The 24,344-nt window shown below is 37.7% G+C and overlaps 1 protein-coding gene across 10 annotated transcripts in view; it reads right to left on the bottom strand.

The window, feature by feature from the left end:
- Window positions 1-24,344, bottom strand: part of NARS2 (asparaginyl-tRNA synthetase 2, mitochondrial) — a 137,909-nt gene that overhangs the window by 3,440 nt on the left and 110,125 nt on the right. For 8 of the 10 annotated variants that reach the window (XM_072969108.1, XM_072969110.1, XM_072969106.1 and 5 more), the window contains 3 exons: window positions 12,938-13,035; window positions 10,821-10,847; window positions 6,920-7,580 (listed from right to left, as the gene is read on the bottom strand). In XM_072969108.1, the coding sequence (XP_072825209.1) occupies window positions 7,436-7,580; window positions 10,821-10,847; window positions 12,938-13,035 (270 nt within the window). In that variant the 3' untranslated portion in view covers window positions 6,920-7,435. Of the gene's footprint in view, window positions 1-26; window positions 1,988-6,919; window positions 7,581-10,820; window positions 10,848-12,937; window positions 13,036-24,344 lie in introns of those variants that run through there. The other 2 variants (XR_012076495.1, XM_015247453.3) reach the window with 2 other exon arrangements.

Raw genomic sequence — 24,344 nt, 5'->3', positions numbered from 1 at the left:
GTGAAATGTCAGAATAAAGACACAAAAGTTTCCACATAGGGTATTTCTGTGGCTATGATCAAAGAACAGTTCACTCCTATGTTTTCTGAGACACATTAACCAGACATAAGACCCTTCTAGCACAAGTTAGTAAACTAGATGTAAATTGTTTCTTTTTTTTTAAATCAAGTTGACACATCTGGTGGAGGGGAGGCTACAGAAAGGAAAGGGAAGCACCTGGATGTTGCTCTTTTACAGGCATAGGAGGAATCAGAGTGGGAGAGAAACTCACATAGAGAAAAAGCACGGGAAAGGTGGTGGAAGAGAAAGGACAGGAGGAAAAGAGATAACGGTTGAGAGGTGTGGCAGGGTCTTTGCCACACAGGTTCCAGAGCAGTATCACTCTGCAGGCTGGCCTTCCTATCCTTGACAGAGAGGCAGAGAAGCCAGCTCAAAGGTACAGACAGAACAATCAAAGCCTTCAAAGAGCACATTTGTGTAATTATTACTTTCTACTGTAAAAATATTAAAACCTCACTGAAGGTTTCTCAGTGTGAAATTAAACTGCCTATATTAGAATCACTCAGAATGACTTTAAAAAACGCAAACTGACTCCTCTGGTCCCAGGCGCTTTGGGATCTGCTGGCCTTGGTGCAGACATGGCCGAGTCGAAGAACCACACTATGCACAACTAGTCCTGAAAATGGCACAGAAACATCAAAAAACCCTGTTCACAATGACATGAATCTCTAAAGGGAGTGGACTCCAAGTTCCTGAGCAACATGTGCTTTGCCAAGAAGCACAAGAGGGGCCAGAAGAAGATGCAGGCCGACAACGCCAAGGCCACGAGTGCGCGTGCCGAGGCTGTCAAGGCTCTCGGAAAGCCCAAGGAAGTCAAGCCCAAGATCCCACAGGGCAGCAGCCACGAGCTCAGTCAACCTGCCTGCACTGCTCACCCCAAGCCTGGGAAACGTGCTCTTGCCTGCATCGCCAAGCAGCTCAGGCTCTGCTGGCCAAAGGCCAAGGCCAAAGCTCAACCAAGGTCGCAGCTGCAGCTCCGACTCAGGCTCCAAAAGGCGCCCAAGCCTCCACAAAGGCTCCAGAGTAGAGGCCTTCATCTATTGATGTCAGGATATAAGTACTGGTGTGACCCCTGGGCTGCTGTCTGCACAGGGCTCATGTCCTCCTGTGCTATTTGTACAAACAAACCTGAGGCAGGAAAAACAAACAAACGAAAAACCAAATTGTAGGCTGTTTCATCCTAGACCTTTTAGCGTGTAACAGACTTTCTAGGGTGGGGCCAAGATAATCTAAATTTTTAATAAGCTCCCAGGTGATTCTTATACATAGTAGACTCTGACAAAGATTATACGAAATGGGAGTCCCTCAGACCAGGTAGCACATCCTATTTATCTGTATCCAGAGAGTCTAGTGCTGGACCTGGCACAGTGAGTGCTCAATAGGTTTACTGAATTGAACTGAATACATCAAACAGATTTTTAAAGAAAAGTCACTCTCTTCCACTGTGCTGAAACAGCTGATTCCATTTTTTTCCATGAGTCTCTGGTCCATATACACAACTTTCACACTACTATAATTTCAAAGTACAATTTAAAAATTTTCTACACGTTTTCTAACTTTTTATGGCTATAAAATATTTTATTCAATATGCAATAAATGTCTTAGTTCATACCCCTTTTTTCTGAGTTTTGAAAAGAATTTCCTTAGGAGACCTTACATTTGAGTAGTGTTTTCAGTTTATGAAACCTTTTCACACAGTCTTCACTGTTTCTCACAACACTCTGTATGATAAATATTATCCTCATTTTGCAGAAGCGTATACAAACTCAAGAGATAAAATAACTTGCTTAAGGTTCCGCAGCTGGTAAGTAGTGTCTAATGAAAACCAGAGTCTTCTCCTGCTACATCCAATACCTGCTCCAAGACACCAAACGTCCAGCACATTTTCTGGCAGGAATCTGACCCAACAGTTGCCTGATGCAAAAACCTGTAATGGAGAATGTGGAAGATGGAAATTACATTTAAGGAGATCACTGGCCAGCCATATCCTAAGTGTATAAGGAACAGTTCTTACCTTTTGGCAAAGAAAACGTGTATATTAGTGGAAATCTTCAGTGAAAAGAACTTACTGTTCTTCAACAAATCTTTCTGTGACCCAAGCCCATTTCTGTAATCCCCAAGCAAAGGGGTCTGGGACTGCCCTGAGCACTCTGACACTGTCACTGCGCCTCCCCAGCAGCACCACAGACACAGGAGGAGGAGCAAGGACGACCAGCTGCAGGACGGACCGGAGCGGTGCTGAAACGTTAAAGCTCTCCTAACATCAAGCCTGGTCTCACAGGGCGCTGGGGTGGCCGCTGAGGGGACAGTGCAGGGAAGCGTTCCTCCACTGAGAGAAAGGCCCACTTGACGGGTGCACTGCCTGGTGAATATACCCTGGTCGGGTGCAGCCCTCCAGGGGAGGACAGGCTGTCCCAGCTGAGCAGGTACAGAGACTCTATTCTGTAGAAGAGACAGCCGAAGAGAAAGTGCATGGCTGTGTTTCCAATATATTACCCCTGCATGCCACTGGAGATGCAGGTTTTGTTGCTCTCAGGTCATAATCAGAGTTCTAAAAAGATAAAAAAAAAATGTTCTCTCTTAAGGCAGAGAGTTCTTATTCACTGAAGGTTCAGTGAGTAAATGACTAGGGACTGAGGAAGATGCACAAGAGGGTAATGTACACATCACATCCAGGGGAAGGGATATGATCTCTGAGAGATTTTCAAAGCTAGGATCCTTGGAAAACAGCAAACCAGCAGTTCTTGTGGAGCCAGTGTGCAGACAAGGTTCTGTACCTGGCAGAAGTTAGGTTCTGCCAAACACAGTTCTAGCTGTGTACATGTGTATTTGTAGCATAAAAAAAAAAAACCCTTTGCTATAGGGGCCCATTAAGTTTCTATTCTCAGAGTATTGTCTTGAAATATCAAAGGTTGATCACTTTGGGGAGGATATTAATAATTCCCATCAAAGCTCTTTTACCTACCTATGTATATTCTAGATAAAAAGTTCTCTGCTTTCAGTTTCTCTGGAGGCTGAAAGCAGTGAACTTAAATTGTAGTCTTACTCTCCCTCATTGTTGGGAATCCCTAATAACCAATCTCCATAACAAATAAACTCATCTTTCATTAAACTAGGTGAATTTCAGGCATAGTAAGCTACAAAGGAACAAGGTCCACATATTGTCCACAATATAACATATTGTGGCTATGTTTAAAAATTTGTAAACTGTAAGATGATGTTCAAATGATAGTCATTCAATTAATAACAATTATGAACAGAAAGGTACAGCAGAAAGTTACTGAAGAGTCGTAAACTATGTTAATTCAAAGATTAGCTGTCTGAATGACAGTTTAGGAATCATCTAAACTCCTGGTTTCTTTACAAAGGTCCCCCAGAAATTACCACATAGTGCACTAATACTGGCTGTAAATCCACTAGATTCCAAATCAAACTGTGCAAGAGCCAACTAGAGCCTGAGCTCCAGCAGACCGTCTCGGTTTCTGCGGAGTGTTGACAACAATCCTACATGACCTGTCTTATGGAAATCCTACTGAATCATTTTTACGTAGGGTAATTAAGGTTGCTTTCCGCTCTTTTCTTAGTGCTTTTTCTATCTTTTAATTGGAACATAAACTGGGAAGAACTACAATCAGATATTACTCCCACCTGTTTTCTTTTTATTATACATACTTTAGATTGCAGACTGAATACAAATATTGATCAGAAGCCAAAAAGCCCCACACATCTCTTATCAATTCAATCCAGACCAATCTGTCTTTCAACTCCGCATTTTTATGTTCTTGCCTCACCACTTGCTAAAATAAACAGATGAATAAATAGCAATCTAATCCAAATACGCATCTTTCACCTATAATTATCTGAAGTCAGAGCTTTAAAGAAGGGTAGAGTTAATCCATCTCACCAACTGCATCTTCAATGCCTGTTCAGTCGTGCTTGAATGTCTAGATTCAATTTATAAAGAATATGAATGTGTAGCACTGTAGAGAGATGCTTCTGGCAGACTCTGAGAGGGACAAAAGGTCAAGCAGTTCCTTTGCTGTTCTGTGACAGAGTCTCTGGGCTGGGTCAAAGGGTGGGAGGGATATGTCTAGATCTGGAATGGATCACATACACAATTAAGTTCTTGTCACATCCCTAAAAAACCAAAAAACAAAGCCATGACAGCACAACTTCCCCAGGCAAGAGGACAGCCAGATGGAAAGATACTATTTTTCTCCACCTACGTCAAAATTTGAAATGAGAATGGGAATTATGGAAAAAACATTTCTAAGTTTTAGAATACACTCTTACTTGGATTACTATTTTGAGGTGACGTTTGGAAATCTTGGGACAACAGACCTGGTTTTTCCCTTGTTGGAAACTGGTTACTCGAGTGAAAATTAATACCCTCAAATCACCTTTCAACACACAAAATCAGCCCTGTATTATTACAGAATAGATGGTCCTCAACAATTATATCCAGACATTTCATTCATTCTATGTAGAATTATAAATGCTGTTTGTACGTAGAATTTGAATATTCATATATTAGCCGACAAGTGGACATTTAAAAGTTTTTCCCTCTTGATGCTGCCTGCAAGCAACAGTTTAGTTTTGGCATTTTCATTACCCTTGTCTGACATTAGTGTTCGTTTTTGTCCAGTTCTTGGCAAAACATAAGAACTGAACCAAAGATGGAAATTAGTAGGCTAAGTGGCAAATGTCTGGCTTCAATGAGATACTTACTATGTGATCAACTGTGAAAGAAAAGAACGAACAAATAAGTATGAAGGTTTTGAAATATATTGCTGGAGACTATCAAAAAGATAAGGAAGAATGTATGTTTGACTCCTCGAGAAGGACCTTCTCCCATCTCACATATGCATACACTGAACACACTTAGGTGTATGTACTGTTACACTTTCAGCCATTTGATTTCACTATACATTTCTAGATACCTAGTATACATTAAAATGAAATTCAAAGGTCACACTCTAAATCAATTATTTTTAGTGACTATGTCCAGCACAGATTCATAGAAGATTAAGAGACAGAAGGATCCTTAAAGTACATCTCCTTCAAAATGACAGTTCTGCAGATGAGACAACTGGAGGTCACAAAGATGATCTTATTCGCCTAGTGCTTCTCAGCTAAGCTAATGGTGGCAATGGGACCAGAACCTGTGGTCTCTCTCATTCAGTGTTCTTTCTATCACTATCATTTCTGATGCCCAGCCATCATGTTAATGTCACAATTTTATCTGATTCCTCAAAAATCACTGCAGGCATGATTCCTGATAGCCTTGGAAATTACTAGTGCATCCAGGTTTGGGGCCTGTGAATGTTTGTGATTCTCGCTCCACAAAATACAGCATCAAGAATGCCAGGGGGAGAGTACAGCTGAGTGGTAGAGTGCATGCTTAGCATGCACAAGGTCCTGGGTTCAATTCTCTGTATCTCTATTTAAACAAACAAACAAACAAACAAACCTAATTTAAAAAAAAAAGACCTGAATGCCAAATCAAATTAACTGATGTTACAAACATTTTTAAATGGTTTCTGCACTTTATCTTCCAGATCTAAAGCTAAATGCCTCCTCCAGTAAGATTATCTGTGATTGCCTTGTTCTTTATAAAATTTTACAGGCCATGCCATATTTTAAAATAATACATTTGTTTACTTAATGACTGTGTATCTTTTATAATAGACCATAAATTCCATGAAGGCAAGGGTCATTTCACTATTGTACCTAGCACCGTTCCTGGCACACAGAGTAAGTTCAAATAATATTTGTTGAGTAAATAAATGAATTTAACTCTCTCCCCTTGGCTGAGGCAAGCCTTATGGAAGCCGTAATTATCCCTTTTATCCAGTCTTAAACTGGGTATCTAAGCCCAGGGATTAAAGTTCCAGGGAAGTAGATTTTAGTTCAGCAAAAGCTACCAATTAGAGAGATTCAGAAATGGAATGAACTGTTTTGCAGGGTACTGAGCTCTTTGCCAAGAGGCTGCCAAGGTGCATAGGATCTCTCTGCTTTGTGCAGAAGTTTGACCTTGACCATCTCTCAGTGCCTTTCACGACTTCCAACTCTGAAGTTCTTTTCAGTTGCTTGATTTTGAGTTAGGTTAAAGTAAAGTGCATACAGAAATCATTAGGAAGTAACCGAAGTCATCTAGTGAGACTTAGAAAATTGATTTTTCAGGTATGTATGCCTTTTTATAATTGTTTGATACATACAAATCCTGAGTTTACAATTTGCCATAAGTCTGTTTATCCTTACCTCAATGAAAACTAGAAGATTTTTTAAAAATTTGTGTAGCATTCCACAGTTTTAAACACACATGCACACACACACACTTTCATGTAATTATGATCAGCTCTGTGAGGAAAATGATGCGTACGTTCATACAGAGGAGGTGGCTTACTCAAATTTATACATGTAAGTGCTAGAACTGTCAGGCTTCAAACTCCCAAATCAATGATCTTCTAACTCTAATACACTCTGTTACTTTTTGACACCAGAATTATCCACCCTTTAGGTTTAGCCATACTGTATCCTCATCTTGGATCGAAAATACCTTCCTTCCAAATTTCACTTGGAAAAGGCCAAATGGAATTTAAAAACCTGTTTTTCTCTTTGATAGGTATCAAAAATCTATTTTACTGATTATCAGAGATGTTATAAATATCTGACACAAACTAACTGTAACACAACAGTGATTAGGTTAAATAATTAAAACTTCTTGTTAGCTCATAACTAAGCAGCAGTTGTTATTAAAAAAACTTTTTACTGAAGTGTAGTTGATTTACAATGTTAATTTCAAGGATCAATAGCTATTAAATGTGATTTTTTTCACACAGTCTGATGAAAAAAAAGATTTCAACTCACAATAGCAACTTTATTAACTCAATTAAGACCTGAAAAAGGATTTTCTTCTGAAAATAAGATGGGAATTTATCATAGGTTAAAGGGCAAGGAAGAAGAGATCCATGAACATTTTATTTTTAGCTACTAGTTGTTTCTCAAAGGTGACACAGGGCAGTGGTCTACAGATTAAAGACAAAATAAAATACACTATTTCATCCTGTCTTAGAGTTTGAAAGGACCTTTCAGACCATCTAGTTCAATTTGTTCATTTTGTCTTAATTGACACAATAGATTTGAGATTCTATCTTCTATAAGTACCTCTTCTTGAAGGAGTTCATCTTTCTGTGAAATGGCTTCAACTTTCTGGAAAAATCAAGATCACGTGTATTTTCCATACCTCTTATGGCATGACAATTACATGCTGAAAATCTCTGCATTTCTAAAATTCAAATATGTATTCTCCTGGTATATGTGTTCATGTGCAGTACCTCTGGCATGGGGTGATTTTCCTTAATCAGTCTTCCAGCTATAAAAGACACGAATGAGTAAATCTTGGAAAAGGGATAACATCTTTGATGTTGTCAATTCCCAGGATGCACTGCAGATAGCGTTCAAATCCCATCCCAAAACCGCCATGTGGCACAGATCCAAATCGACGGAGGTCCAGATACCTGATTTTGAAAAAAGAGACTCATTAACCTATAAATGCTTTATAAGATCAGGTGTTATGGTAAAATTTTATGTTTCAAAAGTACTTTGCAATCATTTGTTAATGTCACATCACCTAGGTAGACACTTTTCACTCCACAGACAGATGAAGGACACGGGGAAGTTAAAGTGATCTGTCCAAGACTACCCAAACAGTAGCAAATTCTGACATGCATTCATGGGCTTTGGTCACTTGATCCTTATTCTTCTAAGTTAGTTACATACTTATATACAGAAAACACGTCTCATGAAGCTGCAGAAAATTTCTTAATTTTCTTTAAAGATATTCATCTTCTATGTCTTAGTATGTTAGTGATAATGCTTTTTTTTCTTACCAAAATCATATTGTTCAATACATAGAGGAGTATTATAAAAAGAGATTTCCTACTAGATTAGACTGGAAGCTACATCAAGGCAGGAACTGCATCTTATTCAACCTTTATCTCCAGTGACTACTCAAAGTAGATGCTTCCTATATGAAAATCTATTGTTTGAAGGTATAAAAATATACCCCTGAGCAATGGAGTGAGGAAAAACGTCTACTTCTCTGATTTAAGCCTACTGGAAGATATTCAGAGTCATTTTTCTGAAAAGCTACACAGCCTCGGGAGCCCACCCATGCATGTTCTAGTTCCACTTAAGACCACACTCTAGAAAACGGTATATTCAAACTCAGATTCTAATACAGAAGTCTGGAATAAGGTTATTTTAGGAAAGGCAGAGGAGGAGGAAGACTCTGAAAATATTTTTTATTATGTTATTTGGTGGGGGGAATTCTTGAGTTATAACATATTGATTAAAATAAGTTTATAGCTTCTCAAATGATCTAAAAATACAGTTTAAAACTTAAGTGCCACAATGGCTCCTCTAGGATTAAAGGCTATATCCTATTTCCTCACAATTAATAACAATGATTACATGTACTGGTATTTTAAACAGTTAAGATTAGGAACTTCCCTTTCGAAAAGAAAAGATGAACTGCAACTAGGTGAGTTACGATCAAGTGAGAGATGAGTAAGACACAGTATCTAGCATAAAGCTTCAAATTAGTAAGAACTCTCAGGAACAATGGAAGGAACACAGTCTTGAGTAACTGAAATGTTTGGTAGCTGAATCAACTTTAAGTTTATAAGGTATAGGGGCAGGGTATACTTTGATTTATTGAGAAAATGAGAGGAAGGGCATAACAGAACACCTGCCACAAACACCTGCAGGATCTGAGCCGGCTGCCAGAAATCGAGCACCTAGCTTCAGCTGGCTCTCAATTTCTCATACATCGATGTCAAAACATGGCATAAATGTCTGGAAACTGAATTCAGAAGAGGGATTCCACCTGTAGCATTTTCCTTGCCTTTGCTTTGATAAATGGAAAAATCTACTTCTAAAAAACAAGTTTTCTAAGGAATATGCATTTGTTTGATTGTTGTTAAACTAATTCTACGGTAGCCAGATTATGGAAGAGATGGTACAAAAATTGTGGAACTAGTTACAGATTTTATTTGCATGTGGCATGTAGAAATAGGAAGTGAGAAAATTCTGAAGACACCTGGGGTGGCGACTCTGCGGCAGAACACTAGCAGAGGTAACAGTCTTGAAGACTTTCAAGGTCCTTCTAACTTCAAAATACTATAATTACCATATAAAAGGGAGCAGATTCCAACTGTTAAACTTCAAGCAAGTTAATTTTAAAAATCTTCACTGGTTTTCTTCAATGATTCAAGAATCGGGCAGCAACCCATGTAGCAAACAGAAAAGGGCTCCGAATAGCTGTACAAAATCAAAGATTTTTACAGGCAGAAGTGGGTGGGATAAGGGTGTTACCAGTAGAGAGTGGGTTGTTTCAGGCAAGGTCACTCTTCTTTGGAGAACGAATGGGGTCTATCAGGCAGACTACCTCACTAGTGCCGGCAGGTAAATCTAGATTGACTGGTTTAAAAGTCCACTCCTGGGAGAGGTTGAAACTGTAATTAAGTTAGGTATTAAGCCTCAGTTTGGTGATGTGGGCTTAGCCACATCATTTTGGGCCCGTTGTCTCTTTTTTTAATTCCATTTTGGGCCTATTATCTCTCTTTCTCTTCTTTTTAACAGAAAAATAAATATTTATATTTGGAGATGTTAAGAGTCTGAAAATCTTACTTGGAAAAGAATAGTACTGAAATGATTAATAAAGACCAGAAAAGGTCTAAACCAACAATTAAGATTTGTAAATAGCTATGAATATTGTCTTGTAGACAGAAAGAAACTGAGGTAAAATGCATCAGCTTGACAACAATCAGGCTCACCTACCTAACAGCAAGGCTCAGAACGAAGGCAGGAAAGTGGGAAGGGAACTGAGCATCTACTCCATACAGATACTTAACCTTTACTGTTTCATTTCATCCTTACAGTAACCCTGTGAAGTAGTTATTATCATTCTATTTTATAGCCAAGAAAAACAAGACTCAGAGAGATTAACTATGCCTAACGTCATTACTGGTAAATAATTCAAGGGCCAATTTTAGGCTTTCTGCATCTCTAAAATCTAGTTCCTTCATTAGCAAAAGGCAAGTTTGTAATCTGACCTTACCTTTTCCTGAGGACAGCAAAAGAATTCACAATATTGTTGATATAATCATACTAAGATCCTGAATGAGTCTTACTATAGAAATGTAAATAGTTTGTATAAATATTGAAAAGTAGTTGAAGAAAGGGTCTGCAGAAAGAAAACCAGAATTTAGGAATGCAGACAGATGATTTTCTCTAAGCAGCTTAGATTTCTGCAGTTAGTGGCGACCTCAGGGACCACTTAACTCAAGCCCCTGATTTCACACACACAGAAACTGAAGCATAATGGTTAGGAACAAAGTCCCAGCTTTATGCTTCTAACCATGAGCACGTGGTTAAATTGGTTAACATCTTTAAGCCTCAGGCCTGGAGGAGTAATAGAAAGGTAATAAGAACAGTATTTAACGCACAGGGTGTTGTGGTGATTACATGAAACAATATACATCAAAATCTTAACACAGTTAATCTGGCACACAATAGGTAATAAATAAGTGACAGGCATCATTATTACTATTTTTCAAGGACTCAAAGGGTGCAAGTAGTCTTCTGAGAACCTGTTCATTGTCTTACCACCCTTCTATAGCACCCTGGAAATACAAGTGAAAACTGTAACACTCAGATCCACAGCTAGAATGAGTCATCAGGGGCCACATTCTTACCATTGGTAGGCTTCTGTCAGTCCCGATCTGTCAAAGGAAAATAATAAAATTCTCTCAGAGAATGGCAGTAAAATACTAACGACAAAATATTTATTCTGGGTTTTGTGCAAAGTGCTCTTTAAAAACAAGTATGCACCAAAATCTGTGGCTCTTAAATAACATGCAATACAGTTGAGAAGCTGAACTTTTATTAAGTGGAAAGAAAGGTAACCTAACCAACAGTAAGTTAATCAACAGTCCAAGGTATTGTTAAATATTAAATGATACAGAAAGAATGGTCCAAAGCCCGAAAGAAGGGGTTCATTTGAGGTAAGTTTTTTATCCTGTGACATAAGGAAAGCACTATTACCACTTAAGGGTGTTGAAAGGCAAGCACAGACAAGGGATGAACAAACACAACTTTCATTCCATAATATTAAAACAATAATATAGGTTCTGAGGCTGCCTTCATAATATGGTTGTAAATTGGTTTTTGCCAATTTGAGAAATGTTACTAAAAAGTTAAACTCCTAGTACTCATTAAAATTAATTTCAGCCCTTTAGAAAAGTGTTTGGAACCACCGTGTATCTCAAAATGATCAGGATTATGAAAAATTCAAATATATAAAAATATGGAAAAATATGAACAGAAGTCACAGAGAGATCCCTGAGATATGGGAACACATATATCTACTTCATTAGGAAAGATAAATTTGGGTATTCTCAGATATTGGGTAAACATTTCATGTTATGAGGAAAGGTTTCCTGAAGGAAGGAAGCAAGCAAAGAAAACAGACCAATTAATCTCTCAACAGATGAGGTTTCTTGCCATGTGTGATTTTTATTGTGCTTAAAAAAAAAAATCCCAGAGAATCTTCAAATTCTTTCTATCTAAGGAGTTTCACCTTCACTTCAACTCCATGATTTTCCTAGGACTTCTTACCACGACAGCAACAGTAGGAGTTAGTAGTCTAGTTGATGAAAGAGTCCTCCCAGAATGTATTTATCCCCTTTCTTCTGGACCCTAACCAAATAGAGCAGTTCAAATGGCTGGGATTACAAAACCAAGTTACCCAACAGATTTATAGGTTGGGATCTTGGAAAAGGATCAACTTTTTAAGCATTTCTCCATTAGGAAAAGAAGATCTTACAAACGGCTAATTTAACAGGATATTTTCAAACAATCATGACTTTTCCAGGTTACTATGAAACCCAGTATTGTCCAGAGAGAAGGATTAAGCCTTCAACATGGGAAAGACTTTTTTTTTTTTTAAGTCTGGCACAGGAAAAGTAGAAACCATGGAAAACAGAGGTTTATAACCTTGGTTAGTTTAGGAAGTCACTGTGGTTTGTTGGCAGACCATGCATACACAGGAGTGGTAGTTCAATTAGAAACATGATTCCCTACTTCCCATCTCCAAAACATTTTCTGTGTGTTTATGGATTCATTTCCCAGGTCTCAAACAGTGAGTTAAAGTAGTTATTCAAATACCTAAATCAAGATGCTTACATAGTAGAAAACCTGAGTAAAGGAAAACTGTTTATTCTAAATGCTAGCTGAGCAAATATTTTTAGTATCTTCCTTCCTCCATCTTTATCCTTTCCCAGGTTCAGAGCCTGCCTTTCTCTATGCCCCTGTAGGAGTCTGCCAATCATAATTTAGAGTAAAATATATTTTTAAAAAACACACAAAGAAAAATGAAGAACAAGCTTTAAGGGGGGAATTCTCTTTTCCTTTCTCATTAATTTTTTAAAAAGCTATTTCCATATGGAGAGATACATACAAATAGTGAGCAAAAAACCAGTGTGTTTCGTATAACAGTTCCAGTCTTTTAGAAAAGGAAGCTCAGAGAGGTATGGACAACCTGCTCAAGATCACAAAGAATCTGAGAGACGGGGGTAGGGGGCGGTGAGGGCAGATGGAGGGGGAATAGCTCAGTGGTAGAGTGCATGCCTAGCATGAACGAGGTCCTGGGTTCAATTTCTACTATCTCCACTGAAAAAAAGGGAAAAAAAAAAAAAAGAGATCCAGGTCTGTCAGGTGCTAAGGCCCATGTGCTATTCTGTTATTCTGTCATGACTGCTTTTAAGCGCCCCATCCCCAATTTCTGAATTTTACTTCTAGGTCCGACCAATACCTGGCCAACTGCTGCTCTAAGAAATGGTACCGTTCCTCTCTGAGGCTTCCTCCAAAGAGTTCTCCAACTCCAGGAACCAGAAGATCAACAGCAGCAACCTAAAAAGGAAACTGTCATAAATAACGTCCCATTTTCAGGGCATTCCAACAACTGTGAGCTTCTCAAGCAAGTGGAACTTTTAACATTTTGACAACTGGCTATTTAACTGTTTACCAGAGTCTCATTTAAGGTACCTGATCATGTTCATTGTTTCAATGTCAAATGTTTAAATTATCTTTAGAATACAAAAATGCAAGTGGACAGTTTCCCCTCTTGCCCATTTATGTGGCGTACTTAAAAATGTGTTTTCTGCACAAATGTGATATAAATGTTAATTTAAAAAATGTGGAAAGTATTAAAATTATGAAAATACTAAAAATCACCTACCACCATGCAGAAGCAATTACATGTTGGCATATTTTCTTTCAGGTTTGTTTGCTTATCCACTTAAAAGAGTATAGTAGACATCAAATTACATATAAAATTTATCATTCTAATTGTCCTAGTTAACGTTAAACAATAAATATTTTCCTAGGTCAGTAAAAATACTTTGCATATTTAATATTTTAAAGCTGCACAGTTTATTCTTTAGGAGTATCATATTTTATTTAACTGCTTTACTTTGGTTGAACATTCAGGGATGTGTGTGTTTGTGTTTCCTCTTATAAATAATGTGGCAATGAAGTTTGTTAGGACATGTAAAATATGTTCTGATTATTAATCAAAGAAGTACAGATTAAAACAGAGAGATAACTGCCATGCAGTTATCAAAACAGGGAAGATAAGAAAATAACATAAACAATACAGACTAGAGAATGTATAAACTAATCCTCTCATACATCTGATAAGTCCTTTCTGGTCAGCAATTTGGCAAAAGACAATCAAAAGCTTCAAAAAATGCAATATGCTTTGATGCAGCAATAGCATTTCTAGGAAATAGTTCTAACAGAATAATCAGAGATGCAAAAAAAGATCAATGCAGAGGATGTTTATTACAGTGTTACTTAGAATAACAAAAAATTCAAGTGTACATCAACAGGAGAGCATTAGATAAATTTTAGACACAAACAGAAAAAGACTGACATCTACATAATGAGATGCTTATTGTATTGCTCTGATTTATTTGTATTTTCTAATTTTTTTTTTACAATAAAGATATGTTACACTTTCATAAGAAAACAAAAAAATTTTAATAGGGGAAAATGGTACCTTGATATTTTAATTTGTATTTCTTCACTTACTAGTAATATTTACTTTTTTGAGAATGTTTATTTGCTGCCTATATAACTCTGTGACTTGACAATTCATTTTTTGGGGGGAGGGGGCAGGTAGACATTTCTAAGACCAAGAATCTGAAGGAACAAAATAAAGAAAGATTAAATGTAACAAATGAAAAATCAGTAATCCATAAAACACATCTAATAACACATAAAACATTTAACTTTTGATTTCAAAATTTTCATTGAGATATGCTTTATAAATAAGTGTGATTAATAAATAAGGTAAAAATTTAAGATTGTGTGCTAAATGCTATATAATCCTCATTACTATCATTAAAGAGAAAGCATCTGACATGACTGTCATTTCTCAGCTGAATCAGAGAGCAAACAGAAATTCACCAATGGTTTCTACTTCTACTGCATCTCCTACCACTCAATAAGCTGGTGAGGAGTAAGTGTACAAACAGGTCTCTTTCACACTACCACTGCTGGTTGACTCCATTTTAGTAATTCTTCTATGAACTTGGAGGACTTACAACAAATAGGCAAATATTTCAGAACGTGGATTTGATGACTCAGATGTGACAGTAGGTAATGAAACAAACAGATGGACAAGAGAGCTTTAGTAATGCGATGAGGAAATTCTCATGGGCTATACAATTAAAAGAGTTAACAGACTCCAACAGGACCCTGCAGTTAACCCCTTCCATTCTCAAATAAAGGCGTTTTTATGCCACAGAAGACCTGGCATCTTTATTTCCTAGTCCTTGCTTTTAGACATGGCTAAAATATGCTAGGAGCTGAGAAACACATGATGAAAAATTTATTCTTAACTTCAATCCAGAGTTTTAAATTTAGAATTACAGGCAATCAGGGTTGGAAGAGAACAGACAAGCAAGTGGCTCTCTGGCCTCTGCTTGAAAGTATTTAAGCAAATATTCAAATAAACATTTATCAAATATTTAATATTATAACACTAAACATTTATTAATATTTAAAGTGCTAATATTAATAAACAAATATTTAATAAATAAAATATTTAAGCCTGGGAACCACTACCCCTGAAATATAGCATTTCATCCTTCCATATAGCTCTATTTGAAAGGGTAGGTATATCCAAAATCTGTCATTTTGAAGGTTTTGAAGTAGGGGCAATTCCAAGCCACAAAGGTGGACAGAAATTGATTCTGGTACTACAAGTATATGCAAATCTTTAAGAACCAGAACTAAAAAAGTCTGCTGCCTCGAAAGAAAAAAAAATACTAGAGAATCAGCTATTATGGAAGAATAGGAAGTAGGCAGTTCAGCTGAGGCTGGTGGCCAGTGATGAGGGATTGAACCAAGCCTTGATGAGCTGTTCTGTTTATAAGTATCAAACAAGAGATACATTTCTTTTGTAGTCTTGCTGCTAACCCAACTAAAACAAGCAAAAACCCTTTTGTGATCTTATGTCAATTTTGGACCTTAGTTTTTTAAATGCTATTTTTAGAGAAGTGTAAAAGACTCATATTTATCTTTGATTACAAACCTCCTTTATATTAATATTTGATTTCCTTGGAGAATTCAATGTGCAACTATATTAGTTTTAGACCTTTCTGTCTGGTTTTTGTTTATCTGGCATATTTGCAGCTGCACAGTAATAGTTGTGAAATTGGAAGCTTCTGACCCTTCTGAATCACCTTCACAATCTTATGCCACAGTATATCTACAGTTTTCTTTTCTGGATTCCTTTCAAACCTATCTTCCTAATAATCATGGCACCTAACTGGTTAAGCCCAACTATTTCCACACTGGCTATTCTAAAATGAATGTGATAGTTGCTGTATTAGTCAGGATAGCCTAGGTTATGGTAATAAACAAGCCCAGAAGCTTACAATAGGGCCCCTTAATCTCAGGATTAGCGACATTTTTGGCCAGATAATTCTCTGTTGTGAGAACTTGTCCTGGGCATTGTGGGATATTTAGCAGCATACCTGGCCTCTACCCACAACAGATGCACTCTCCTAGTTGTGATGACCAAAAAACGCCTCCAGATATTGCTGAGTACCTCCTGAGCAGGGGTAAGGGGGAACAAAATAACCCTTTAATTGAGAACTACTGCACTGCAACAATGAATTGGCTTTTTAAAACTTACACTACATGTTCATCCTGGCTTGAAACTGATTTAAAAAAAAAAAAGCCTCTTTCTGAGGTATTGCTGATCTTGTGGCCGATGGAAAAAAAGAGCATGATGACAACGTAGTGAAAGTTTCATAATGTTTAAGTCATAAATGTACATACATAATTTTTCATATTCTTTTTCATTATAGGTTACTACAAGATATTGAGTATAGTTCCTGTGACATACAGAAAAAACTCGTTTGCCTATTTTATATATAGTAGGTAGTATCTGTAAATCTCCAACTCCCAATTTATCCCTTCCTTCCCTCTTTCCCTCGGTAACCATAAGTTTGTTCTTTCTGTGAATCTGTTTCCGTTTTACAAATAAGTTCAATTCGTGTCTTTTTTTTTTTTTTTTTTTTTTTTAGATTTCACATATAAGTGGTATCATATGATAGTCTTCTTTCTCTTTCTGGCTTACCTCACTTAGAATGATGATCTCCAGGTCCAGCCATGTTGCTGCAAATGGTATTATATTATTCTTTTTTATGGTTAAGTAGTATTCCATTGTATGCATATGTGTGTGTGTATATATATATATACATACCACAACTTCTTTATCAAATCATCCGTCTATAGACACTTAGGTTGTTTCCATATCCTGGCTGTTGTAAACAGTGCTGCTGTGAACATTGGGGTGCATGCGTCTTTTCAAATTACAGTTTTCTCTGGATATATGCCCAGGAGTGGGACTGCTGGATCATATGGTAACTATTTTTAGTGTTTTAAGGAAATTCCATACTGTTCTCCATAGTGGCTGCACCAGTTTACATTACCACCAACAGTGTAGGAGGGCTCCTTTTTTTCCACACCCTCTCCAGCATTTATTATTTGTAAACTTTTTAATGATGGCAATTCTGACTCGTGTGAGGTGATACGCCATTGTAGTTTTGATTTGCATTTCTCTAATAATTAGCGATGTCTTTTCATGTGCCTCTTGGCCATCTGGATATCTTCTTTGGAGAAATGTCTTAAATAGTCTATTTTAGTTGAATACAAATTTTAGAAGAGAAAGTCTTACATCACTACTAATTTTATGACATGCAAAAGGAAGACATCATCACCTATATCCATTCTTTGGATGGTCTGCAAATTCGCACTCTCAGGCAGGGGCATTTCCTGTATGTTTTCTTGACATGGAGAGTAAAGCTGCCTCCCTTCTTAGGAGGTGTGTACCTTTTAAGTAAGGTATTCCTCTACACCACCTCATCAGTGTTCCATGATCACAGGACCCTATTTTCTTTTTTATCAAGGCCAGGCTTCTCTCTTTGTGAAGAAAGGCCTCCAAAGCGTTTTTCTTCTATCTTGCTACATATACCCTTCTCCTTTTCTCTTTTACTTTAGGTTTAATTTCTCTTCAACCATATCAGATTGGAATATGTTCTGCTTTTCTTTATCATGATATCTTCCAACCTACTAGAGATTCTGCACACTTTCTGAGAAGCTATAATGAAAGTATTCCTCAACTATAAATAAAGACATTTACATTTGGTAGGCACAGAGCTGCACATTCTTCTGATAAGATACAAAAAATACTGCATTCTCTGGTAACCACTAGGCTAATTACTACAGAAACTGCTTGTTTCTCCAGGGTTCTAGGGGAGGTAAAATGTACATAAAGATATAATACAAACCATGACTTACGGACGAACAAAGCACAAAATGTGGAGGGATTCACACAAATTTCTTAAGAACTAATGAGAAAAACTTGGTTGCGTGTTTGCCAAGTGTTGGGCGGTGAGGGGGTTAGAGTGCAAACAGGTTGGAAACAAGAAATGTGCCTAGATCTTTGGCATGTGATTACAGTATGCCTTCATGGTCTGGCTGGTCTGTGGTTTACAGGAGTCTGAACCTAACTTATAGGGCTGGGGGCTGAGCAATCTTGCCCTTGAATAGTAAGTGAGAATTCATAGGTTGCACAGGGAGATGTCCTCTTAAATAATTCAGAGTTGACCAAATTTGTGCACTTCTGGGGCTAAAATCTCCACTGTGTTTCTGTGCATCTTTGGGAGACTTGAAGTAAGTGGAAGGAGTTTGGTCCTGCTATCCTTTCACTTCCCTACAGTTCTCAATGAAGGCTACAAATGATCTTTTTTTACTACATCCTTTGTTAACTTCCCTAGTCCTAAAATGTATTCCACTTTGGGCACATCTTCCTCCACTGTATATGAGTTCTGATTTTGCTTAAGTCACACAGCTGCAGTGGCATGCTGTCTAGAAATAGTGTGTGTTGATATTTAAGCTGAACAGCCCTGGTCTCTATGATACTCCCCTTTGACTCCGACTCTTTGATTCCAATCACTGTACTAAAAAGAAAACTCAGCACTTGAATTAAAAAGCAAACAGGCTAGACAGAAACAAGGCCTTTAATACATTACTTTTTCTATGCTAAATTCAAAGAGGGGGGGAAGTTTAATGTCCCTTCCTCTGCTCTCCTTCTACTGATCTCAGTATTTTAAAATATTGACGAAAAACACAAACCAAACACCTCGCGCTATTCAGTGTCTCACAGGTTGTTACCAACAATGGAGCAACATTACATACTATTATCAAAAGAAGACTGTTCCACAAACCATAGGAAAGGTACTTGTGGATTAAACCTCTGCAAGCTTTTGCTCTAACTGCTGACACAGACAGTATCTGGCTCCTAAAAGCAACGAGCTGCAGCTGGGAAAGAGAGCCTTCCAGATGTGACGGTACAAAGATAGTATGAAGGTGCAGATGGGCTGCAGATAGCAAGGAGGACTGAAAGTGGCCTTTGGCTAGTAAAATGGCCAGTCTGGGAGCATTTTACATGGACTGAAATGCATACTTTCAGCTTTGACATAAATTCCCAAAGTAGTCATTAGTCTTAGATATGGGCAAAATTGGAAATTCCCTTCATCACTATGTCTGTTGGTTTGAGGCTGGAGATATTTTGATGCACGTCAGTTAATTACCCCCAGCCCAAGGTTCATTAGATACCCCTTAGTTGAGTATTTTTCCTTCCAAGTTGACTTCGCAATATGTACATTATCAAGTGCCCATTAATGCTTAATTTTTTATGATTTACTAAGTAATACGGATACAATTTTAAAAGTCAGAACATCACTTGGTGATCTTGGCATCTAATTAGGGACTGCTGGGCAGTCACTTTTCCTAAACACACATGGCTGAATGGAATGAACAGATATTCTTCTCTGTGAAGCCAATACCCTAGCTGAATATTTGCTATCTGCCTTTGGGGGGCTTACTCAGGAACCCAAATTCAGGTGCATATAGCATTTTGCATGTTTGCTTATTTTCATTTTATTTGAGCCTATGATTTGACCTCTTCAAATTATTAAATATATTTGGTTATGCACCAGTTATTCTTAGATGTCCAAATGAGGGAAAAAAACTTAGGCCATCTGAAATCAGAGAATTTTAGAACTAGTTAGTACACTGTAGGTCATCTAATCCAATTCTCTAATTTTATGGAGGGAGAAATGAGACTCAAAGATTAGAGAGACTTGCCTAAGGCTATACAGTAAGAGGGCTGGATTTCAAGCCCAGCACTAGTAACTTCTTAGTCTGGTTCTTTTCACTTTTCACTATAACATAGTATTCATTATCTCTGACCAAATGTTACAAGCATAGGTTAAACATTTCCCTGCACTTCTCTCTCCTTTTTTTTTTTTTTGAGGGGGGGAGGTAATTAGGTTTATTTATTTATGTTTAGGGGAGGTACTGGGGATTGAGCCCAGGACCTTGCACATGCTAGGCATGCACTCTATCACTTGAGCTATATCCTTCCCCATTTCTTTTCATTTCCTAGAGAAGGCCACTGTGAAACACACCTTTTACTTTTTTTAGATTGTCTTGCACCCTTTGCAGAAACACATGCAACCCTACTCATAACCTGTTATTGCTCCCTACTAAAAGAAACACAGAATTTACTTAGCTGACCCCAAAATTGTTCATTCACCATTGAAAAAAATAAAGTAGGGATGGCAGCAGATACTTTATACAAGTGGGTTGAAAAGAAATCTAGTTTGCTAATGAATCAATGTTATATCTATGCTTAACACACATAGTTTAAATAAATTATTATTTTAATAATTTAGCTCTGCAAAGCTGTAAGCTATAGTACAGCATAAATTACAGAAGTACACTAAAATTCATTGTAATGCCTTCAGGTTTCAGGCTGTGAGACCATATTACTAGAGAGACTTGTCATAATGAAGGCTTCCCAGTACTTCTAAAGGTAATGTTTGTGACTGCAGCCCATGAGGGAATTGCCTTTTAAGGAATCTTATGGAAAGGCATGTTACACACACACACACACACACACACACACACACACACACACACACAGAAATATCTTAACATTATTAAGCTTTAACACAATAAATATTTTATAAAAATTTAGAAGGAAAGAGGACTTCACACTTATTACCTACTATCCCAAACACTGTGCTATGTACTTTTTATATATTATTAATTATGGGTTAATTTAATCTTCACAATTCTAGAAAACATTATCATCTTATTTTTATAGATGGGTAACTAAGACTCAAAGAAATTAGGTGGTTATCTAAGATCATATAGTTTATAACAAACAGACATGGGATCTGAACCCTAGAGTGCCTTACTCTGAAAGCCACTGTACTTTCCTTTATGCTATGTTGCCATCACTGAAAAAAATTTAGGGTAAAAGCTGCTCTTTAGCTTCCCAGGATTTTTCTTAGAAAATCAGGTCACTCAATCCCTATCTACTGTGTGTAAAACTGTGTTGGGCTCGATTCATCCACTCATCCAACCACCTACCATCATCAAATACATAGGTGTCTGTTACATCCCAAGCATTATGCTCGGCACTGGGGATACACTGATAAGTGGGGAAAAGAAGTCCTCAAGTCCTTGGGCATAGAGGAAAGAGTTATTAGTTAAATAGTGATGCAAATAAATGCGAAGTTACGACTGCGTTAAGATTATGATGGATTAAGAGTTAGTAGCTCTGGGTCTGAAATTTAACATGGTACCAGTGTAGTGTCTAACAGGGGTCTCGGACTCATTCTGGAGCATCAAGGGAGATTTCTCTGGGGAAATGCTTATTGAAATCAGATCTGGAGAGTAAGTAAAATTACTTCAGTGAGGAAGATTGTTCTAGATTGAAGGAAGACTGTGCAAAGATCCTGTGATGAGAGAAAGTCTTGCCTATCTGAAGACATAAGTTAGGAACAGCCAGACTACACTTGGGCTTGTAGACCATGGAAATTATCTTGACTTTTATCTTAAGAGCAGTAGGAGGCCACTGAATGGTTTTAAGAAGGAAGAGAACATAATCAGATTTTCATTTTCTAAAAGCTCAAGCTGAAGTGGGAAGAACTGACTCAGAGGAGGAAGGAATGGATAAAGGCAGGCCAGTTAGGAGGGTACTGAAGTAGTCTGGGTAAGAGATGACAGCATGTTAATCTGAAAAGGTTAAAGTGGAAATAAAGAGAAGTGGGTGGACATGAGATGTACCTAGGAGTATGAAAATGACAGAACTTAGTAACAGCTTCAATACGGGAAGTAAGAGAGGATTTCAAAGATGACTCAGGTTACCTGGCTTATACAATCAGAGGAACACAGAACAGTCAAAGAAAATCAGATTTGGTGGGAAGAGGAGGAAAGAAGTGATATCACAGATTCAGTTTTGGGTATGTTAAGTTTGAGATGGTTTTGTGATATGTAAATAGCAGTAAGATGAATCCAGAGCTCAGAGGAGAAGCCTAGATTTCAAGATATAAATAATATAAATAAACTCTGATATATAAATCAGAGTTGTGTGAAAACATACAGTTTAGCTAGCTGTGAGTACAGATGAAATCACCTGGGGAGAGAAAAGAAGACCCAGGACGGAGCCTTGAGGAATTCCAGTATCTGTGGATTAGTAGAAGAGGATGAACCCGTACAGAAGACTGAGAATAGCCCACTGAGAAAGGAGGAAAACTGGGAGAATGCTTTCACAGAAGTCAGAGGAGGAGAAACTTTTCAGAATAAGAAAGTCATAAGTAGTGCTGAATAATGCTGAGATGTGAAGTAAAAGAAAGACTACTGGACTTAATAACATGACAATCACTACTGATCCTAGAGCTTCAGTGGTGTGATTAGAGGGGATAATTGGAGGTATGATTAGAAGTCACATTAGAGGGACAAGGAATGAGTGGTAGATACTGGGCTTATAAGACACTCATTCATCATCCTAAAGAGGTTTTTCATTTAAGAAAGCAATACTTACACAGAGACCACAAAATACAGACACAATGCAATCAGTTTTTACCAGTTCTTTAAATGCTATAGAAATCCAGAAAAGGAAGGCTCAAAGTGACTAGGTAACCTAGGGAAGTCTTTACAGAGAAGGAAAGCCTAAGCAGAATATATATATATATATTTTTTTTTTAATTTTTTTGGCGGGGGAGGTAACTAGGTTGGTTGGTTGGTTGGTTATGTATATATGTATGTATGTATTTAATTATTTATTTATTTAACGGAGGTACTGGGGATTGAACCCAGGACCTTGTGCTTGCTAAGCGGGCATTCTACTCCCAAGCAGAGTATTTTTAAGAAGTGCAAAACTGAATGACCGAAAAGTGCTCTATCTAGGGAATTTACATGAGAGGAATACACGGGTGTGTGTGTGCTGGGGGAGGGAGGTGGAAGTGGGATAGGGTGAAGTGATAAAAATAAAAAAAGCTAAGAGATACAGGCACAGTCCTCTGTCTTGTGATGTAGGCTCAATACTGAATTACCTAGGATTGAATAATCTATGCCCTAGTCACTCTTACTTTCTTTTGCTGCCCACCTGTGGGCCCATTCACTTCTCATAATCAATTACACCACAGGGTTGGTAGGGAAAACAGAAAATAAGAATCATGAATTAATTGTGTTGCTCACTGGTTCTGGATAATGCTGGTGTGAAAGGTGGGGATGAGTAAAATTGGCAGTTAAAATGTAATTTTATATTGGTGATTTTGAGGCAGCACAATAGAGTGGAAAAGAACACAGACTTCAGAGCCAGAAGGAATGAGGTTTGAATACTAACTGTCACTTACTACCCATGTAGCCTCAGGAAATGCAATTAGTCCCTTTGCATCCAGTTTTCCATGTAATGGGAGAAAAAAGAAAGTTCTTGGCAAGGTTGTTTTGGGACTTAGAAATGAGATGGTTGTGTATGCCTCATACTTGGCTAATACTGTTTCAGTAATACTACAAGAGAAGAAAGAAAATACATTCAAAGCGATAACCTTGTATACCTCAGATAAGGTCATTTTATTTACTGGCAGGTCCTGATCTACAGGTGTTTTCCTACTGGTATTTATCTAGAGACAAGTGAAAAGCACCAGACAGAAAAGTTTAGGTTTGTGAACTTTTTTTGAGATAAACATAATATATTTGTTTCACAGACTTTTACAATTAATGATATTAAATATATAACTATTCAATACATATTTAAAGAGTCAAATATATTCTTATTTTATATTACTGACAATTTTGTAAAGGCAAGAAGAGGAAAAAAGAGAAGGAAACCAGAAGAATAAAAAAATAGCTGCAGCTGAGGGTGAAGAAATAAGAGAGGGTAAGAAAGGCTAAAGCAAGCCAGCAGACCAACAGACAGAGACAACACAGGCAGACAGAGAAGAGATGGTCCAAAGAGAACTGACCAAGTGGAGAATCCGCCCAGACCTCCTTGATCCCTCCACAGGGTTCCCCTAACTATTTCCATTTGACAGCCAGGGCACTCGGAGCTGCCTGCTATGCCTAGCCAACTCTTCCTCTGTCCGATCATACCACTGCTATCATCTCTTGCCCAGCGTTTCCTCCAACCCCGTGCAGTCTCTGGATCAGTATCCAGCGTGATAGGAGACTGGGCACATTGCTATACAGTGCTCTAGTGCTCCTAGAAATTTAAAAAACAAGATACATCTACATTTGCATCCACTCAAGTGAGGACATCCTGTGACAGAAATGAGGAAGTGTGTTTA

This window comes from Vicugna pacos, chromosome 10 (assembly GCF_048564905.1).
Source record: "Vicugna pacos chromosome 10, VicPac4, whole genome shotgun sequence".
NCBI classification, from domain to species: Eukaryota; Metazoa; Chordata; class Mammalia; order Artiodactyla; family Camelidae; genus Vicugna; species Vicugna pacos.
The sequence above is the reverse complement of the archived record's forward strand: the minus strand, read 5'-3'. Positions and strand labels throughout refer to the sequence as shown.